Source organism: Phalacrocorax aristotelis, chromosome 1, assembly GCF_949628215.1.
Source record: "Phalacrocorax aristotelis chromosome 1, bGulAri2.1, whole genome shotgun sequence".
NCBI lineage: Eukaryota > Metazoa > Chordata > Aves > Suliformes > Phalacrocoracidae > Phalacrocorax > Phalacrocorax aristotelis.
Window position 1 is genome coordinate 142,728,889 of NC_134276.1, and position 21,608 is coordinate 142,750,496.

The 21,608-nt window shown below is 39.2% G+C and overlaps 1 protein-coding gene across 2 annotated transcripts; it reads left to right on the top strand.

Annotated features, from left to right (window-relative positions):
• The first annotated feature begins 1,321 nt into the window (after positions 1-1,321).
• TTLL1 (TTL family tubulin polyglutamylase complex subunit L1) lies at positions 1,322-19,884 on the top strand. 2 transcript variants are annotated; one of them, XM_075113091.1, is made up of 10 exons: positions 1,322-1,445; positions 6,094-6,226; positions 8,048-8,256; positions 10,070-10,250; positions 11,345-11,479; positions 11,648-11,756; positions 14,773-14,916; positions 16,675-16,761; positions 17,929-18,092; positions 19,627-19,884. In XM_075113091.1, the coding sequence occupies exons 2-10, from the start codon at positions 6,114-6,116 to the stop codon at positions 19,754-19,756; spliced, it is 1,272 nt and encodes a 423-aa protein (XP_074969192.1). In that variant the 5' UTR covers positions 1,322-1,445; positions 6,094-6,113; the 3' UTR covers positions 19,757-19,884. The 2 variants fall into 2 exon arrangements, with proteins under 2 accessions (XP_074969192.1, XP_074969201.1); XM_075113100.1 differs by having other exon boundaries at positions 1,326-1,445; positions 6,110-6,226.
• Positions 19,885-21,608: the final 1,724 nt, after the last annotated feature.

Consider the following 21,608-nt stretch of genomic DNA (forward strand, 5'->3'; position numbering starts at 1 on the left):
GACTCTTACATAAAAATACCCAAACAACTGTTTCTGTCCTTAATGAATTATTTAATCCATTTAAAAAGTGGCACTTTTTCAGATTTCCCCTGAGGTACAGTGGATGCAGGGACAAAAAAAAGGATTGAAAGCAAGAAGATTCAGGTTCACTTTTCTTGCTGCCAGCTGCCACAGCAGACGTACCTCCTTGGTTGAAAGAAGGCTGTGAAGGCTGCTCCATGCTCTCTTCTGCTGCCAAAAGTATCATCGTGCCAGGAAATTTCCACTGCACGTGACTGTAGGAAGATAAACTGCATTTTGCGGCTGCTTTTAGTTAAACTAAGGAATATTTAATAGCTCCAGCTACATTAATTATTAAATATAACACTTTATTTGTACTTGCATCCTTGAAACTGAGCCTATTACCATAGGATGATATGGTAAATCATAGAGCATATTTATTATATTCAGATTATTTGGGGAATTGAGGCTCTTAGGGAATACAGATTTGTATCGGAGTTATCTGCTGTACACCAACGCACTGCATACGGCTTATTTCAGCTGCTGTCTTGACAGATCTATTTTTTAATAAGTAATTTGTTCTACAGAATGAATATTTTACTTCAGCTTATTTCAGCTGCTGTCCTGATGGATCTATGTTTTAATCAGTAATTTGTCTTACAGAATGAATATCTTACCTTTTAGTTTTTCCTCAGAGACTCTTCAAATCTCTGGAGTTCATTATGTAATACCTTATTGTTTTGTATTGAGCCCATCACAAAATGTCAGTAACCTTAATATGTGTCAGATGTCTTTACATAATCTCTCGTTTTGGAAAGAATTTTGTATGCAGAAATCAGGCTTCTCTACGCAGGCACTAATGACATAACTTCTCAGGTACTGTTTTTCTCATCCAGTTTTCACTGTGAATTATGGTTGTTAATAATTTTGAGAAAAATTTGCACGCTTCCTCAAAACAGTATCAATACAAAAAAAGGTATTCCCTCAGCCATATGGCAATACATCTCTTGGCACCTTCTGTGCTCAAACCGGGACTTGAGCTTTGGCACGTGAGCAACCTGGGGTTTTTTAGGTATTGTGAGAACATCTAGGCATGTTTTGTCACGCCATGACCTTCCACAAACCTCCGTTTACTCATTATCAGATGTTTGCCAGGGACTTTTTTTGTAACGGTGGGGCGGGCCCAGGACACACTTGCGACAAGAGACAAGATGGCGGCCGGCGGCGCCAGTGCGCGCAGCTCCTCGCGCTGGCGGGGCGGGGCCGCTCTGCGTCTCCCTGGCAACCGACCCGCCGCCGCCGCTCCGGAAGTCCCGCCCCCGGCGCGTCGCCGTTGCTAGGGAGCAGCGCCGGAAGGGCCGTGCCGCGCCGCGCAACGGAGCCGCCGGCAGGGCGGTCGGAGCGGCCGGCGGGGACGGCTGGGCCTGGGGGGGCGCCGCCGCCAGGTGAGCGCGGGGGCGCTGGTTGGGTCGTCCCACGCAAACACACGATGCGGGCTGTAAGCGCCTGCTGTCGGGGGCGGCGCTCGGCTTCCCACCCTTCCACCCCCCACCCGGCGTTGTCGCGACAGCCGATCCCTGTTGGATCGCGACCCTTCCTGGGAGATGGAGGGGGGAAGTAATCGTCTCGCCCAGGTTCCCCTTGCGGGCCCGCTTTCGGAGGGCGCCTGGGAGGGGCGGGGCCGAAGCCAGCCAGGGTCAGCCTCTTCGTGCGTGTGTCGCGACATAGTGAGGCGTTGGCGGAGGCCCGAGCCGCGGTTCCCTGTGGGAGCGCGTGGCTTGTAGGCGTCTGCTCCTGCGGCGTTCGGTGGTCCGCGCCCCCGGCTCCTCCTTCCCGACGCCCAGCCAGGCGCTGGCTCCCCTTTATCCCTAACGTTCTGGGACTCGCTCTGGCAGGCCCTCCCCGTCTCCTCTGACGGCACAACCCCATCAGCCGAACTGGATTTTCCAGTGATAAACTTAATGAACCATCACAATTATGTTTTCAACTGTTGGAAGCGGATGGAGCTTGGTAGATCAGGTGCCGCAGGCGCCGGCACTGTTTGCTTACACTTATTTTGCAGCATGAAAGGATGGTCTGCAGTTGGCGTGAGTGGCTTCTCTAGTGGCAGTAAATCCGAGGAAGAATGACGGCTGGGGCTCTTTTGGGTCTTACCATCACCCCAGGAACTTGTGCCAGGGCAAGAAGCCCTTGTCTTGGATTAGGCTGCTGCCAGGCTTCCTTATGTTTACTTGCTATTGGGGTAGTATCAGGCCTGCTGTAATTGCCTCCTGAGTAGGAGGTCTGGTGCTCTGAGCAGGATTTGACTTACTGTACCATTACCTCTGTATGTCTTCTTTTGACATTTACCAAAGCTAAGGAAGGATCTCAGCTGACCAGAATTTTGAATGTGTCGTTATCTCATCAGGTTATCTAGAATACCTAATTGTGGATTAGCGGATTCCTGTAGAAAATTATATTCTAATAAAATTATATGATTGAAAGTAAGAAAGTTTTTGGTACAATTTACCCTAAGTTATTTTTTATGACTCCTTGTTTGGGGGTTTCAGTAATCAGATTACACAAAATCAGATTATTTTATTTACAGGACAGTTAAACATCATCTGAGATGATCAAACTGTCCACATAAACTAAGGACTGATTTTCAGTCTGCTGTTGTATTGCTGTTCTTTCAATCCTCCTGTAGCAGGATGGATCTATAAGGCCTAAAGTTACAAGAGTGTCATTCTTTTCCTTTTTTGGGAATTTTTCTTTTTATTTGTGTTAGAAGTTATGTTCAGTTTTTAGCTTTGGTTTAGCTTTAACTCACCCTCCTGTGGGTGAGTCTTCTGTTGAACTATCTCTGGATTCTGAAGTCAAACTGTGCAGCCTCTGGGGGTAGGACAGCACGAGTCATGGAGCAGTCCCACTTGCTACCACAAAATCTACTTGCTGGATCAGCATATGCAGTCTTTGAGGGTTCCTTGCCGTAGGATGTGTAGCACGCATTGAAATACCTTAATAAAGAATCCTGTAGAAAGGATGCTGTGACAGCTGTTGCATCCCAGGGTAGAAATGAAGCTGCAGCATTAGAAGCGTTAGCAGAGTAGCCCTGCTTGTGGCAGCACAGCCGGTCTCTTAATCTTTGCCAGGCAGCAGCTATGTGCTTCTACAAAGACAGAGGCGCAGGCAGCTACATTTGTCTGATGTGGCGTTTCTGAAAGAACAAGCCCCGAGGGTAGTTGTAGCTGTTGTACTAAGGATGCTGAAGTGAGACACACTTGGGAAGCAGGGAGCAGGATCGGGGAGTCAGGTGACAAAGATCAGTAAACCTAATGGGGTAGCTTGGAGATGTGGAGGACACGTTTTATGGCCTTTTGAAAATTTTATATTGTGTTTGGTTAATGCTATCTTAGCATTTAACGCATTTCCTTTTGAAGGGACAATCCTACTCCAGGCTGACTAATCCCTGAACTTTTAAAACGACAACAAGATGGTGTGCGTTAGTAGTGAGTCACTGATGGTGAATCATACATACTTGAGTACAAACAAATTAATCCCTTTGTTTCATTTGTTTTTGTTTTGGTAGTACCTGGAAGGCCCAGAGAAAGATCATGACCTTGTAGAACCAGGTGTTGTATAAGCACGCACAAAAAGCCCTGAGACTGCATATACTTTTTTCTATCTATTTAAACTTGATTTCAATTTCTTTTACTGATGTGAATAAAAATAAGTGTGTCTAAAGCTCTTTAAAATTGAAGTCTAACAGTAAACACTTCTGCCTTGTGGAGTTTGGCAGTTTAAATAGTCTAGGAAGGAAAAAGCGGGAGCACTGTATTATGGGCTATACCTCCCAGGAAGAGAAAAACCATAGGGTCATTAGCTTGCTAGCAGATGTACATTTCCATATCTGGTCCCGGAAACTGAAGACCCCTTGAATTCCAGTCCAATATCTCAGCTGCAAAAATTATATTCACTACATTCATTACTTACTTGCATTAATTACAGTACTATATTGGAAAGGCAATTTTAAGTTTTAATTGACTTTTCAATGGAAGAGTATATGTAGAGGGAGCAGTAGATGGTGTTACATGCATGTGTAACTCTGCTCTCCCACTCACTTGCCTGGTGGTTTTTGTGCTTGCGAGAGGGGTGTGCCAAACAATCTGCTTTTCACTGAAAGAGATTTTCTTCTGAATCAGCACTTCTCTGTGGTTGATTTCTGTAAAACACAACTATGAAGATTCACGAGACTGCAATTGTAACACTAATTTGTGGAATGAACTGCAGACAGACTAAAGAGCAACATTGAAACTGCTTATGAGAGCTGTCTACCCTTGACTCTATCAGTTGTTATTGTTTGTTCATTAATATATGTTAGCTTGCTTAACAGTTGTATGTCAGTCAGGCCTAGATGCTGGAGGCTGGGCTTCACCACTTAGAAATGGGGTAAATATGTTATTTGTTAGCGTAACGTTCTGTCCCTATCAATGGGATAGTAGGCTTTTGGCTCTAGACTATGTATGCACAAAGGATGACATGCTTCAATTCATGTTTCTTTGCCCCCATCTTCATTGTTATTACATTAATACATGATGTGAGACACCGCATGAAGGGGTGCAGCCCTTGCAAAGGGGAGTGCAAGTAGCTGAGTGCCTGCTGCTGTCAGAAAGCTTCAGCCCGCCCTTCGTGAGGTAGCAATTCTGGGTGCTGGGCTTGTCTTCACTCCTCCCTCAGCACATTTGTTGTGCATTCCCACTTTACTAGAGTTGGCTGTCTTTCTCAAACAAAAAGGGCAAGGATGTAATGCAATGTATTAGAGGTTGGGCAAAAGTAACTTGAGCCCTCAAGAGCAAGACAGTCATCAGTAAACTGGAGTGAGTTGAGCAGAGTGTTACCAAGATGGTCAGGGGGCTGAAGCACTTGTCTGGTGAGGAGAAGCTGGGGCAACTGTGTTTCTTCGGCTTGGAGAATAGGTGGCTCTGGGGTCACCAAAGAGCAGCCTGCCCGTACCTATGAGAAGTTATCAAGAAGATGCACCCAGGCTCTTTAGGGTTGTGAAGTGGGCGGGGGGGCAGGTGAGAGGCAACTGGCATAAGCTGGAAGAAGAGAGGTTCAGAATATATGGAAAACATATATGGGGGAAAAAAAACCCACCAACTTCTCCTTATGAGGCCAGTCAAGCAGTGAGACAGGATGGCCAGAGAAGCTTTGCATCTCTGGAGGTTTTCAAAATGTTGCTGGATAAAGCTCTGAGCGACCTGGTCTTGACCTCATAGCTAACCCTGCGTTGAGCAGGAGTCTGGAAAAGAGAACTCCTGAGGTCCCTTCCAACAGGAATGGTTGTGCGATCCTAACAGAAAAGCCTGATCTGGACAAGTGAGAAATCTAATGTAGAAAGTGACACCTAGGTGTCATGAATTGAAATGCAGCTTATAAGGACCATTTTAACAACCTTATGTTTGGGGAAATCCTGCTGTCAAGGGTTTAATGATAGCAGTTTATTCCACCCCGCAGCTAGTGCAGAAGGCAAAATCATGGCTGCATGAAATACAGAGAAGACAATGCAAAGTTGGTAATGCTACTTTGGTTCCTTTCCTTTCAGTATAGCAAATTGTGATTCATGATAAGGCATGTAAGGATTTCTCTTGGAATCATTTTCTTTTTGTCTGCAGTCTCTAAGCGATCCATATGAACTCTCCAACTTCAAAAACGTTACATGCGTATAAGTCTTGGTTAGAAATAATAAAATGTCTGTGCTCTACGCTTGATTCTATAAACATTACCCAGTAAATGTATGATAGAGATTTCTGTCATTAGTGTATTTAGGAGAAGACATGAGCTGTGTGCTCATTCCTAAAAGGTGGGTTGGCTGGGGAGCATGAAAGGTCCTTGTAACTACTGTCTTTGTTTGTAGTTGTCCAGCTGACAAATGTAGGGTTTCAGACTGAACCTAAGACATTATTTTCCTCAATTTTTAAAATTAATTCACTACTTCTAGCTTACTGAAGTTAAAGTGCTTTCTGGATGCCACTTTTCTTCCCCTTTGACTTTCCTGTTTCGTATTCTCCCCTGTTTTCACCTTCACATCTACAAACTTTTCTTTACTAACAGGTTGATTCTGCTTTAGGATAATGGCGGGAAAAGTGAAGTGGGTAACTGACATAGAAAAATCTGTTCTAATAAACAACTTTGAAAAAAGAGGCTGGATTCAGGTGGCAGAAAATGAAGACTGGAATTTTTATTGGTAAGTACATTAAAAATACCAATTCCTAAATTTGTGAAGTATTTTAATATCTTCTGTTAATACCATTAGTAATACAACAAAACACATACTTAAAACAAAAGATGCAGAAATTGGCGTTAATTTTCTGCTGTGCTCCTAGAAGTGTAATGTTGTTTCGTTGCTCCTGTAATGTCTTATGCTGTTGCTGGTCTTCTGTTCAGGTTTGTATTAGTAGATTCCTTACCTGTGCAGGCCTGCTGAAGTCATTGGTATTCCTCAGGGCAGAGGTCCCATCTGCATGGATCCATTCCCATGCTACTGATCTCGTGTATCTTTGCAGTTTGCCAAAGGTTTTGTTAGAGAGTGGAAAGTCACTGACCTAGCAAGATGTCTATCACTTCTGGGAATACCAATTGTGAAAAGCCATGGGGAAAGGCTGTGCTCAGTGTTTTTTGTTTTGAAATGTGATACCTGATTTTATTCAAATGTCTTGTTTGCAGTAAGGAGAATTTTTCCTCTGCTGTTGGAGGGGATTTGTGGCCTGAGGGGAATCTTTGAACATATGTATCTTTCCCCAAAATTTTCTGACAACACAGCCTAAGCAAAATAATCCAAGAGTACGCAGCTCCAATATATAATAAACTATTCTTTTATCAATGTGACAGAGGCTTGCCGTGTTACCAGAGTGCAGAATCCTGTAATAAAGGCCTTGAGAGCTGTACTTTCCTCCTCCGTCATGATAATGATTTATATGCAGACCAATTATTCAACATTTCAATACTGAGAGTGAATGTGAAATTAAGCCAAGATAATAGTGAAAGAGCGAGAGTTAATCATCTAGCTTCTTATTTGGCATTTGTCTAATATAAGACTGTGAAATGCTGTCCTAGAATGCAGTAATCTATTAGTTGGCAGAAACAATAATCTTCAAGTAAACCAGACAATTTATATTTTCCCTTTCAAATACAACAGAATGGTGGTTTATGCTGGCAAATGTACCCTTTGTGAACCACTTATTTAAATGGGTAGGAATCTAGTAATACGCTCATGCTTTTGGAATGTGGCTGGAGGGGAGTAGGGGAACAGGGCACTCATGGAAACTGTTGTGTGACTGGTTGTTTTGTTTTGGGGTTGGAGTTTTGTGTTTTGTTTTGGTTTTTTTCCTTCCTAAAGTAACAATGTAGCAGATCAATGGCATTCAGGAAATATTCTCAAATTTTCAGTGTGACACATCTAATACAGAAAATTTTTTGTACCTATGGGTCGGCTCTTATCTTCTGTGAAAAATGAAGTAGATAATTGATTTTATAACTTTGTCACTGCAGCCCTCTGATCTGGTGTTTACCAATGTTTTTAACAAGATCTCTGAATTGCTGTTTTCAATTCATATGCTTGAAGTCTTTTACAATCCAAATAGCAAGGTAGTCAGTAGGAAGTCGTTTTTGTGGCCTCTTTTAAGAGGAAAGCTGAGTTTCCAGAGGGTGAAGTAATAGATTTAGAAGGATGCTTCTGTAGCATAGATATCAGTCATTTTCAGGTTCTGCTGGGCGTTGACCTGAGTCCAGTTGACAGAGTCCAGTAGGGCCAAATTGTTGTCTTCTTTTCCTCCATGTCTGCCCCAATTTCAATAGTAAGAGAGGGGTTGATAAAACCTCTGGCAGGGTTTCATTGACTTAGCTGATAGAGGTTCAGGATATGTTGGATTGTCACTGCAGCAAAATATTATAAAGAGAAATGAAGGAGAAAAGATTAAGTGAATGTGACAAACAAAAATACGTCAACTTTGTCCTCTGGAGCTTTTTTTCTTGGGAAAAGTTATTTGGTATCTGTCTCTGCTTTCAGGATGAGCGTGCAAACGATCAGAAATGTTTTCAGTGTGGAAACTGGTTATCGCCTCTCTGATGACCAAATTGTCAATCATTTCCCAAACCATTATGAACTGACCAGAAAAGATTTGATGGTAAAGAATATCAAGCGATATAGGAAAGAACTGGAGAAAGAAGGAAGTCCTCTCGCTGAAAAAGATGAAAATGGGAAATATATTTATTTGGGTATGTGATTCTCATTATCAGCATTAATCTCTTTTCCTCTGTGGTCAATAACTTGGGATTGAGCGAGCTTTGCTGTGCATAAAGCACTGAACCTCTGAAGTGTTAGAACATTAAAGTGACTATCTTGAGATGCTCTGTCCCTGTCAATTAAATAAAGTGCACTTTATCCTAAAATCGTTTGCTGCCTTCTGCAAACCTAATAGCCTTCTTTCACTGTCTTCTTCACCTTTTCGCTCCCCTCAGATCTGCCATTAGAGCACAAGGAAACACAAGAATTGGGAAAGTGGTAAATACAGTAGTAGTGAACATTTAATACGAAATACTATATTTTCAAAGCTTTTAAAAAACCTTGCTTTGAAGGATAATGGCTAATATACACATTGAGAGGAATAGAGGGGTTGCCACTTGTTCAGGATCTTTGAAATTAGAGACAAAGCAGGAATAATAGGTTGAACATTTCTGTTTCCCTGTCATATTACCACAGCACTAAGGCCCAGTTCCTCCACTGTGTACTTGCTAGTATTCAGTGAGGAGGACAAATCCAGTTTGTATGCATGGAAATTGTATTTAGACTTAGTTTTATAAGTAGGAAGGTCCTTAAAGAAGACTGAATTTACCGGTGCAGCATTAGCTGAAGCAGCATGGATGAAGTGATAACGAAATTATTATTTTTAAATGTAAAGGTGCAGAAATAGATTTGTAACTAGGCTCTTTGTGTTTGAGGGGAGGAGTCTGGAAGAGGGGTTGGGTGGGTGGGGTTTTTGTTGTTATGTTGGATTGGGTGTTCTTTTATTATTTTGAAGAGGGAAAATTGTGGGATTAAGGTACTTTGCAGTAAGATTAGTGGTGAAACCAAACGGCTCTGAAACTTCACATGAGGCAGCACTGGAGGATCTGTAATTCAGAGGTGAAAAAACATTATCTGAAAATCTTATACTGGAGCAAAAACGTAAACTTTTGCAGAAAGGCTCTAGACAGAACTGAATGAGCAGATTCTTCAGAGGAGAAATTTGGGGGAAGCTGGAAGTAATGACTGCTATAAAATAATTTTAAAAAGCAACACACAACATCTGCCCCCCCCCCCCCCCCGCCCAACAAATAAAACAACCAAAAAACCAAAACAAACCAGCAATAGATCAGGAATGAGGCGAGTAAAGTTGTTTTGGAGGTCAGAAAGCACTGCAGTGAAACAGAGATGGGGATATGTTCAGCTGATTTATGTCTTGTGAAAGTGAAATGAAAGCACTGTTCATCCGTGTAAGAAGCAGTTTTTTATGGATGGAAGTGAAGATAATCTGATAGCAAAAGTGAGAAGTGCTTTTCTTTAGAATTCAGTAAGCATGGTGATATTGATTGTGGAAGCAAATAAGAATGACTAATGGGAGTTACACAGAAGTAAAAATTACTGCAACCAAAGGTGAAGCAACATCAACATTCATATTGCATACACAGAGGATGATAAAGTAGTTAGCAGGGTGGTAAAAGCCGACATAGGAAATTGAGAAAGTTTGATTAAGTTAAGTTGGAATGGTATATAATCTAATTTCACAGCATATAAACAGAAGAAGAAAATTGATTCATGTGAATTAAAATCTATTAATCTGAAGTTAGCAGCATGCAATATTTTGCAATTGTTTGAGTAAAAACTACAAACTGGAATTTAAATGAGATAAAAAGCAACATGAGTCTTAATGAAGATGGATCATGCCAGATTAGAAAACTGAAAGGACAAATTTTTTTAGTCTGTATGTGTCAATTACCTTATCAGATACAGTGTCCTTAATTGTGCACCTTTTTTTTTTCTTTAACTCAGATTTTGTTCCTGTTACTTTTATGCTTCCTGCTGATTATAATCTCTTTGTTGAAGAATTCAGGAAAAATCCATCCAGCACTTGGATTATGAAACCTTGTGGCAAAGCTCAAGGAAAAGGAATATTTCTGATCAATAAACTCTCCCAAATTAAAAAATGGTCTCGAGATAGCAAAACATCTTCGTAAGTTCTTAAAACCCAAATCCTTTATTCTAGTTTCTATAATCACGTGAACCACATCAACATGCTAAGTGTCTGATGCATGGGAAAATTATTCCATTATTATTACTTTGTCATTATATAGTTAGATTTGCATTTAATCTCAGTTGTTATCTGACTTCCTCCTTCAAACAGGTTTTAATACAGTTTGTTTTGGTATACGGACGTACAAAGAATGGTTCAAATAACTATTCTTTATAAAAATGCTTTCAGTGTTGTTGGGGAAATAAAATTGCACAAAAATAAATTGTTCTTCTCCATAGTATTAAATAACAGGAAGAAAGAGAAAAATATTTCCGTAACCAATTTCAAGAATTATTTAATATGTATTCATTCACTTTTTAAATTAGTACAATAAAAGAATGCATTTATATGAAATAGATACATTTTCCATTTGGAGCACAAAAGAATACACCTCATGTTGGTGATGTACATCCAAATGGATGAAACAGGTTAGCAATCTGTTTTCTCTGACTAGTAAAAGTTTTGATCACACAACTAATGTTAATGTTTTTCCTGCTATAAAGCAACTGGCTGAATATCACTTGAGTCTTTTTCTTTTTTTACTTTTGACTTGGAATCTGAAGAATGTGACAATCTGAAAGTTATCGTAGGCTTTCACACTGGTTTGCAATTGTATACCAAGCATAAATAGAAATATTATAGGAGTATAAGGCCTTGACTTATGAAGGTAATGTAGCATATACTCTCAGCTTGTCTGAACCATGCCAAGCTCTTAAGTGCTCTCCAAGGAAAAGACTGGCTTGTAGAGCTTCATTCTGAATGGCTCAGTCAGCTACCCTGTTAACTTCAAAACTGAGTTTAAAAGGCTAATTGATCCTGGTCACCTGTTTAGTATTTTTAACTTTTTTTGGTATATAATGCCTGATGCCAAGTGTCTATTATTAACCACTACAATTTTGTACATTGTCTTGGCAAAAGACACAAGGTTTCAGTCAATCCAAACTTTATACAGTGCTTCTAAAGAAGGCAATGACGACTTATCAGGTTATATCTTTGCAATTGTCACATTCTGAAACATGATTTGTGTTTTTCAGGTTTGTATCTCAGTCTTCCAAAGAAGCCTATGTGATTTCTCTGTATATCAACAATCCATTACTTATTGGTGGGAAGAAATTTGATCTTCGTCTATATGTTTTAGTATCTACGTATCGTCCACTGAGATGTTACATGTAAGATTGTTTATATTTGGGTTTTTTTTTGCGATAATGTTTAACGTAGTAAAAATAATGTTGCACTTGTTGCGCAGAGAAGTTTAGCATGTACATGATATCCTGGGATGCTCTTTTCCTTATTTCTTATTGTGGTTTAACACATTTTAATGACTTTTTGCATTTAAGGTATAAACTCGGATTTTGCCGGTTTTGCACAGTAAAATATACACCAAGTACAAGTGAGTTGGATAACATGTTTGTACACCTTACAAATGTTGCCATTCAGAAACATGGGGTAAGTGTACTGAGTTCTTAGGTGTTTTTTTGTAGCAAGACTGATTTTCTTAAATTGTCCCAAAAACTTGGAACAAAAAGGCTTTATTTCTCATATTCTTCATCATCTTGCAATTAAAATACTTCAACTTCAACTTCAAAATAAATTAATTTCAGAAAACTGCAGATCAAAAGTATGCAAGATAATGAATTGCAGCTCTGTAACAGGCTGTGATATCTTCAGTATTGACTTGCAGTTGTTGAAAGCAGGGTTTTTTTTTCCCAAGCCTCCTGTCATTTAAATGCTAATATGCTCACTTAGCAATTGATTCTGTGAGCAGTGGAATTAATGAACCCTGGTTCCTGTAGATTTGTATTTTATAATAGCACTTTAATATCTCCTTCCTGATCTCCCTTTCCCTCTCTGTCTCCCCCAAGCAGTTAATTCAGCTGTCCTATTTCTAGCACTTATTCATCACAGTACTTTCCAGCTTCTTCCTATGTTTCCCCCTCCTCACGCCCACGTTCCTTCTGTGGGTAAGAAAGGGAATGTGCAGTTGCGAGCTTGGAGATAAATGTTTGTTGCCTGGCCAGCTGGTGGCTTCCTCTTGAATGGACAAAGATGGACTTCTGCCTACAGAACAGTCCGGTCCTGTAATTTGCCATTGATATTCATAAAACGTGGAAACTTGATAGCTTTGACAGCACTTCCCTATGTCAAAATCGGCTGAAATTCACCAGTGGGAGGAAAGGCTAGTGGGTCAGGGGTGACATGAACAGATGGGCACACAGTGTCACTGCCTAAGCCTTGTTTCTTCAGGGAATCCATTTGATGATGATGACTGTCTGTTTTGCATTTTTAGCGGATGTCTGTGATTTATAAACCATGCCTCTGTTAGAGTAATTAAAACTCTATTGTTGCACTTCCTCATTTCATAGGTTTTATTTTAAGAGTATGGAAAGTAAATGTGTATGTACATACACATACGCAAACTCATGCTTATATATTCATATGTGTATGCACATACACTTACACACAAGATACATATAATGTATCTTAAATTGCAACCTTGCTAAATGTGCCTTGTCTATTATTATTCTGTAAGGTGTGCAGCACAGCAGAACTGTTTTTTTTCTGGATGTTCCTGTAACAACAATGTGAATTATAAATGTCACTTATGGTGGTAGTTATAAACCAGGGTACTTACCTGTGTCAAAACACAGCATTTGTCAAAATGGCATGTATCAAAACATGGCATTTTTCTGTATTGCAAATATTTTCTTGCTCCAGAGCTAATGTGTGAAGTGCTTCCAACACATTAAGGTTTGACAAGGCACACTGAGAATTAGTTGTGGTGAAAACAGATCACATACAACTTAGAGCGTAAATCATGGTGCTGTTGCCAGTAGCAGTGAAGAGGTGAGGCATGTGATATGTTGCCTACCCCGTTATTATGTACTCTTTCATATTCTTTACCAGTTAAAAGAATGGCCTTCAAGATTTCTCCCAAATAAAAGTAGAAGTAGTGGTGAGGTTGCTTTGAGAGAAAAAAGGACAACAGAAATGGGTATACAAATAGCAGCTTAAAAATGTGGAGTCATTACTAGGGTATTTGAAAAACATTTAGAGGTTCTGAAACATGAATATCTGTTGAGTTCTGCAGAAAGAAGTGAGAAAAGTTTAATGTAAAGCCACTCTAGCCATCCTATCTGTCCTTGCATTTTAAACATGTCTGTGACTTTGGAGGCACTGAGGCTGTACTGTTTTAGAAGAATCATCTAATATAAACTGTCAAGTAATTTATCAAAATTATGAAGAGGTCTGGAAAAACTCTTGAAGTTCTAGCTGTTTAACCTCTACTCTAATCCCTGCATGAACCGTAGAGTTCCAGTGTGTTTGTACCGTTCAAGTTCATGGGAAAACACCCCAAAGAGGGTTGAAACTTTGATCTCTGTTCCTTTGCTGGAATCTGGTTGCAAGATATTTTTTCCGTGCAGCAAGTCCTGAGAACCATGTTTCAGATCTTTATTTGTACAGTCCAGTTTTCCAGATCTACTAAGGGGGGAGCTGTAGAAAAAGCCTAAAAATAGATACAGGCTTCTCTGATCTTGTCTTAGAGGACGACGGATTTCGTTCCTCTGAGATCATTTTTCTGCTCTACGCATTCTGTGTGTTATAGTTTAGCAGGCATATAGTAATTATTTCTTAGAAATGCTCTGAGGAGAACCTTTTTAAAGGGAGAAAGCGTTTGTCATCAGAGTTATTCAAGGACTGAATGTGTGTCTTTCCATCAGTAAGAATACTCTGTTTGCTCTTGTCTTTCCATTTAAAGAGAATATAGTGCAGAGCCTTGATAGCCTCTGAAAAGATAAACATAAGGTCATTTTTTTACCCCGTTCTGTTTTGAGTAGCACTTACTGTTTTTTCAGTATCGAAATCCTGAATTACTTGAAAAATTAACATTTAAAAATAATTCTGGTGTCATTTCACTGTATCCTTGAATGTAACTGTTGTCAGTAGCACCATTAAGAAGATACCGTGTTTGCCTTTTGGGTTATAGACAAGTCACATTTTAAATTAATAAACACAGACAAGCACTTTCAAGTGCTGCATTTTAAAACAGCTAACTTCAGTGAAATTTAGCTATTGCTCACTTAATCATTTCTCCTTTATCCCAAGAGGAGGAAAAAGTTCCATTCTTTCACATATTAAAACTGATATTTCCAAATCATAAATTATGTTTTACTATACAACTGTCAAAGTACCAGTTGGGTTTTTTGCTTCTAAAAAGATTTATTACTTGATTTGCAATGCATGATGTAAACATATACAGCTGTAATAGAAACAGTTGTTTATATAAAGGGCAGTTCAAAGTAGAGCTGAAGTCTTCCTAGAGTTGTAAAATAGAGTAAAAACCATTTGCTGAGTTTGTTTCTAAAGCAATACTTGTATGTATCAGTGGGCTTTTTGTGTCAATGAAACAAAACTGCTGAACACCTTCAAAATCTTAGGCTGAATTAACTCCTTAACTCTTCAGGATGATTACAATCATATCCATGGAGGCAAGTGGACAGTGAGTAACTTACGCCTGTATCTGGAGAGCACCCGTGGAAAGGAAGTCACAAACAAATTATTTGATGAAATTCACTGGATTATTGTACAGTCACTGAAGGCTGTTGCGGTGAGTACTGTTTCTGGAATGCTGCCAGCGATAGCACTATGGCTTCAGGCTTCCCATAACCATGAAAGTGAGTTTTCCATCAAAACTCTTAAAATCTGTTTCCTGCTGTTTGCGTGATGGTGTTGCTGCTGATTTCTGCAATTCTGTTATCACTTGATTTCTCTGAGCTAAGTGAACTTGAATCGTGGGTGGGTTTGTGAGCTATCTGTGCATATTGAAGAAGCGAATGAATCTCTTTCCTTGAGAGCTCTGTGAACTATTTAATATGACTTGATACTGCCCTTGTGAATAGTATGAAGCTCTGCCAAGGCGTGTGACGTCGTTTCAGCAATAACAAATGTGTCAAAGAAAAAATAGCTCTGGAGGACAATTTATCAAAGAAATGTAAGGCTATTAGTTCAGCAGGGTTACATAACTTACTTTCACCTCTTATACACAAGTCACGTAGTTATTGTTAACTCTTATTTAAAAAAAAAGTAGCAGCCAGTCCTCTGAGTGACTTTCCAGCGTTTGGGAAATATCCCGTGATTACATTAGAGAGCGGGTATCACTCTGTAGGTCAGCTGGGGCAACCAGAGAGCTCACTGGTGCCAAGGACTGTCCCGTTGCCAAGTGCATGGTCCTGTCATCTCTTTTGGGTTCGTCCTGGCACCATCGTGAGCTGAATTAGCTCATTCGCCCAACTGACAATTACTGTCTTGCTTTATTGAGGGGTTAGTATTCTGCCAATGTAAGAAGCTGGATCACCTCAGTGAAGGACCAGATGAACAGCAGAATCAGCACAAGAGAGGGGAACATGGTCGTAAAGCCAGGATCAGTGGGAGGTGGGGAAGCATGGCTCAACTCAGACTCTGCTGTGCAATCATATTTGAAACCAGATGTGAGAAGAAAAGGGATTTAATCCAAACATTAGTAGAACCTTAAAAGAGAAGAGAAAAAGTCTTGAGAATTATTGAGCACGAAATGTTTTGGTCCTCTCTTTCTGACAATGGTAAATGTAACGAGAGACGCTTGTTCCTCCTTCCCCCTTTCACTCCCTGAAGAACTGAAAAGCTTTCATTATTAGTCCAGGGGAAACATCTCACTAACCTGTTACAAAGGTTTCTTTAAGAGATCTGATGAGAAAAAAAGAAAGTAAGAAGAAAAGTCTGCAAATGTTTAGCAGATGCTGGAAAACTACTGGTTCTGTAGAGGGTAGTCATCTAAGCACAGCTTGGTCCTTGGTGTCTCTTGGCTTTCTGGACCATAGTTGACTTGAGCCAATTATAATTTTAAAACATATCTGGTAATTGTTTGACCTCAAATTTCTGCATAGTTACAGCAGCATAATAAAAGAAAAGTCTTTGTCTCCTTTTTCTGAAGTTTAAAGAATTCATGATTATGTGAAGCTGTGTTATGGAAATTTTAAAACTTCCTGATTTCTTCTGATGTATGCAGGCTTCAAATATTGGTATGACTTCTGCAAACTATGAAAACACTTCTATTTTCACACTGGAAACATAACGGAAAATTAATATAACTTAGTACTTGGCATTAATGCAATCACTATACTGAAATATTCACTTACAGCTTGGAAAAAAGAGGCAATCCTGAACTTAATAGTTAGCAAACTTATATAAGAGTGACAACCCTGAAAACTGTTGTAGATGATTCATGATGGAATCGGATGTGATTTCTAGCAAACAAAGTGTGTAATCAGGTTACTTACTGAATTGTTGATTTTAATACATATTGTTGTTCTTTGTTTTGTTTTCTTAGCCTGTAATGAATAATGATAAACACTGCTTTGAGTGTTATGGATATGACATTATCATTGATGACAAGCTTAAACCGTGGCTAATTGAGGTAAAGTAACATAAAATACAGGGGAAATAAACTTCCTTTTCATTTCGTAGAATAAAACTAAGTAGATTTTGATGTAATCTTTCCTCTTTTGAAACAATATCTTTTGTTCCTCAGGTAAGTGGATTAAGAAAAATGTCAGAAAGTAAAATAGGTCATGCAATGACCAAGCTAGCATGTGCTTTTGTTTCCTATTTGTTTGGTGTTTCTATTTGTTTGTGGCTTTCTGTTTTGCTTTTAAATCCAGTGCATCCACACAACTGGACTTCAGAGGCAGTCCCAATGTTAGCAGCCCAATTCAATACTATATCAGTAGCTGGAAAATAGGCATTGGCTCAATGGAGCGTAACGTCAAACTTAAGTTTTAAATGCTCTCATGGCCTTAATGTTGCAGGTTGAGAGGAAAGAAAAGGGGCTCAGAAAGGATAATATTTGGAAGGCTTTTTTTTCCACATAAATTTGTCTTTAGTGTATTAACTTTGCATCTGCATGTTCAGCATAAATTTTACCCAGCCCTCTTCCTTCTCAATCTAATTGAAAGATCAAAGGTATGTGGCCTTTATAGAAAAAAAAACCAACCACCAAACAACTGTTTATTTTTCTGATACCACTTCTCCATAATAAATGTGGAACACAAGAGATGTGTTAAATGAACCCCAGTTTTAATTAAAACAAGATGCAGTGTAGTGCTTTGAATAGAGAGCACATATGTGTTTATCCAGCTCACAATTTAACAGGGGAGAACTCTGATTAAGAACATAACTAAAAGCTGTCTACCTAGAAACCCACAGATTCCTGTATATAACAGCTGTTGGAGTGAACCAGACAATTTGTAAGCACTGTAAGAAATTGATGGGTTTTGTATCCATGTAAGCTTAGAAAATTAAACAAAAATCTATGTCGTGTCTGATTAACCCTGGTGAATCTAGTCTCCACAAAAATCTTCACGCTGACACTGTGGGCACTTAGTGGTGTGGTGCTTTTGTCCTTAAGCAAAAATGAAAAATGCCCCATGGGGGATTCCTTCTAGTGTCTGAGGAACTGAAAGATATGCTTTGAGACGCTGAGTCTTAATTTCCCGAGTAGTACATATAGTCACCACACATGCTGTTTGGAGAACTATATACTAGTCAAAAAACAGATGCTGATGGGGTTTTTTTTCTTTCGTAGGTTAATGCTTCCCCTTCTCTTACTTCCAGTACTGCTAATGATCGCATCTTGAAGTATAATCTTATTAATGACACACTTAACATTGCTGTGCCTAATGGGGAAATTCCAGACTGTAAATGGAATAAATCTCCACCAAAAGAGGTTCTTGGCAATTATGAAGTCTTGTAAGTTTTATCAGTGTTCTGTATAAATGTACATGTTTTTCCTCACTTTTTTAATGTGTAACGTAGATGACAAGAGATAAGGTGAACTTCATTCTGATGTGAAAAATGGACCCAAGGTACCACTTCACTTTTTTGGAGCTGCAATAGCAATGTTGGAGGTGGGCATGCATTAAAGCAGCTTGCCTCGCTTCATCTCCAGAGGGAATGTTACTTTTCTGATAAGCCCCTGCCTGCACCTTCTGAGCTTCCAGCAGCTGGATTTGAGGGATAGAGGCAAAGAGTGTTTGTCTTGTACATGTGTCGGACATTTAATTTTATTGAGCGTAATATATAGATGGTAGTTAAATAGATATAATAGCTATTTAATAGAGATTTTCTCTCAGTTCAAGGAAATGGTGCCTCTTGACTCCTGTAATTCATGGATGTAATAATAATGAGTTGTCAGATATTTTTTAAATTCCCCAGCCTGTATTACAAAGAGAGAAATGAAGATCTTTATGTCGGAGATCTTTATGTTGGAGTGTCTGAAAGATTTATCCAGGATTGATTGGCCTTATGCAGAGGAACACTGATTTAAATACCATATCGAAGATAGTGTCTTGTATTTTTTGAGAAAATGTTCAGACACATTCTCTCACACTAGTGGTACAGTTGTTCAGTATGTCAGGAATGTGGTTATGTACAGTTGATCCACTAGTTCACACTGATCTTAAATACTCTTTCTATATACTAGTAAAGATAGTTAAATACAAGTGTTGGCTGAATTATGATTTAAGTTTTGATTAATGTTATATACATGGTAGCTGCGGGTACCTATACAATAGTGTAACTATAAAAATATATTATGACTGTTCTACAAAATGCTGTAGTATTATCTTTTGATAATGATAATTACACATCTGTAGCCAATTTCTGCTTGGAATTTGCGTAGCAGCTGAGAGGTAAATATATGCTGAGGTTATCTGAGGCCATAATGGGCTTAGATATTTAAAGAACTACTTGTCACTGTGGTTAAGTGTTACAAAATACATGTCAACAAATGCACTTAATTTAAGAATGCTGTCGGTTGTTCACCTCCTTCCCTACTCACTCTCTGGTGCAACAGTGGAGTTTTTTAACACTGTAGCTAACAATTCTTAGTTTGACGCAATAGCTTAAGACTTTATTAAACTGCCAGCAGTCTGATGTTCCTGCTTAACCACAGACCTATGTAGTGAGGAGAAAGACAGTCATACGTGGGAAATTTCACAAGCATAAAATTTCACAAACTCGGGAGTTTAACCAAAGCTGCCAGATGATTTGTTTTTTTCAAAAAGTAGCTGACAATATTTCAGTTGATCTGTATTGCAACATCATGTGGTAGTATATTTCCTTGAATAACAGCTGCATATCAAACTATGCATGTGTAAGCCTGTGTGAAGAAGAGCTTGTATTAAATTTCAGTGCTAGATATTAAAATAGAATATAGAGGACCCACTCTTGTTTGTGTAGTGAATAGCAGGACAAGGCACTGAACGGGTTATCTTATTTTCAGATACGATGAAGAGATGGCACAAAGTGATGGGCCTGATCGTGACTTGCGAAGTCGTTCCGGGCAATCCACTGGAGTAAAAGGAAATCGTGCAAGAGATTCAGGAAAGCCTGTACTAACCACCTGGAAGTGATAACAGAAAAAAAACAGCTGCAGTCTTGGTAGGAAGACATCATGAACAAAAATGCAGTTTTTGAGCAGTTTTTGAACAATTCTGCTACATTGCATGTGGGAAGTATTAAAAGAGGACAATACAGCCTTTGAAAAGAAGGCTAAAACCAGGAACTGTACTAGACATACACTGACTTGATGGTTATTACAACAATATATATAGTAACTATGTATATATAATTATTTTTTTATATATATATACACTTTGTATAAACCAGTATTCTCTCAGTAATGATTAAGAACTTTCTTTGTAACATGATAACTGGAAATATGCACTCTGATAGAAACCCCTTGCTGTTCTGGGTATAATTTATTTTCTATAGCAGCCTATCCCTAGCTCCCTATAATAAATGAGGTGTGGATTCTGTAAAGGGTGGTAGTGGTGAGTGTTAATATTGTCACAATGATGGTTCAGATTCTTGCTAGTAAAAGGAGAAAGCAACTAGAAAAAATAGCAATGCATGGACTTGAGGCTATTGTCAATTAATGCAGCTAATGAGTTATAACTGGTATCAAGAAACTGAAAAGCAGCTCTTAATATATTGAGGGTTTGGGGTTTTTTTATTTCCTTTAAGTGTTTTGAGCCACTAACTCTCTAAAGGTAGAAAGTTTCATGGACTGAGGGAGTGTTTCACATGGTACATTGATGCATTGTTTTACTAGTCATTAATTCTTATTTCAAGATAATGCATGTCTGTGGAAAAACAGACAGAACAACTACATACTGTAATAAATCTCATTGCCTGAAGCTGATGATAAATTCTTATTTACACCAGGATTGCTTGGTGTATTTATGCATGTATATAAGTACAATATCTGTCTATTTTTGTATATTTTGTGTGCACTATAACAAAAATATTGTTGCACGTGGTAAGGTATTTCTGGTAGCTCTGATAACAAAAGTTGTGATGATTAGCTACCAAGATGTATAGAGCAAAAGTTAAAATTAGGTATTTCAGTCTTCTAACAACATAACATATAAATAAACTAGTTGGGTCTGTGATTGCCTGTTGCTTCCACTTGCATTTCCACCAGTTATTGGGCAGTTATTTATAAATGTCAATGTGCAGTTCTGGTTGTCTTTATTTTTCTTCCCCCTCCTCCCCCTTTTTTCTTTTTGATGGTAGAGTACTGTGGAGATAAAGATGAAAGAGGCTGAGAGTTGCAAATGTCCATGTAACCATAATACACTCTAATCTGGATGCCACTAGTGCAGTGCCACTCAATCTGCCTGACACAGCAGGCTATGTGCTTTACCCTCCTATGTGGCAGGCCACTGAAGGGCATGCAAAGTAAGCTTAACCTCTCCCAAAAGTTTTGAGTGTCCTGAACACGTAAACCAGACACCTGCACCACAGAAAATGTCAATTCAGTCCTTTTCCTGCTTTTGAAGGTCTTCCTAGAAGAGGGCAGCCACTCGCAAACTGTCATCTTTGGGACAGCTGGTGCTTTAACTCTCAGTCTGAACACAATCTGGCAAGAGCAGTTTGGGCTGGAGAGGGAGGGCAGATGTGGGCTGGGATGACCAATATCCTCACACATGATCTGGGATTCATCCTTGCAATAAAGAATGAAATATGCAGACTGAATGAGTCACTCCAAGTGTAATCTTGTATATTCCATTGAAATAAAGACCGAGATCCAACTGATTCTCTGGTCATCAGACTTGAATCTTCTTACTGGCCTCTACAAAAACATATTCAAGTTGGCCCTTGAAATAAGTCTACGAAAAGATGATTACTGCAGAATAGTAAAGCTTATCTAAATTCCAGGTCTCTCCGATTTTGGGGTTGGGGTTTTGTGTTTGGTTTGGG

Excerpts from the sequence above, each read along its gene's own strand:
- TTLL1 (XM_075113091.1), top strand. The coding sequence starts at position 6,114 with ATGGCGGGAAAAGTGAAGTGGGTAACTGACATAGAAAAATCTGTTCTA. Across the intron at positions 8,257-10,069 it reads TGGGAAATATATTTATTTGG|ATTTTGTTCCTGTTACTTTT; the intron begins GTATGTGATTCT and ends TCTTTAACTCAG. Across the intron at positions 11,757-14,772 it reads TTGCCATTCAGAAACATGGG|GATGATTACAATCATATCCA; the intron begins GTAAGTGTACTG and ends TTAACTCTTCAG.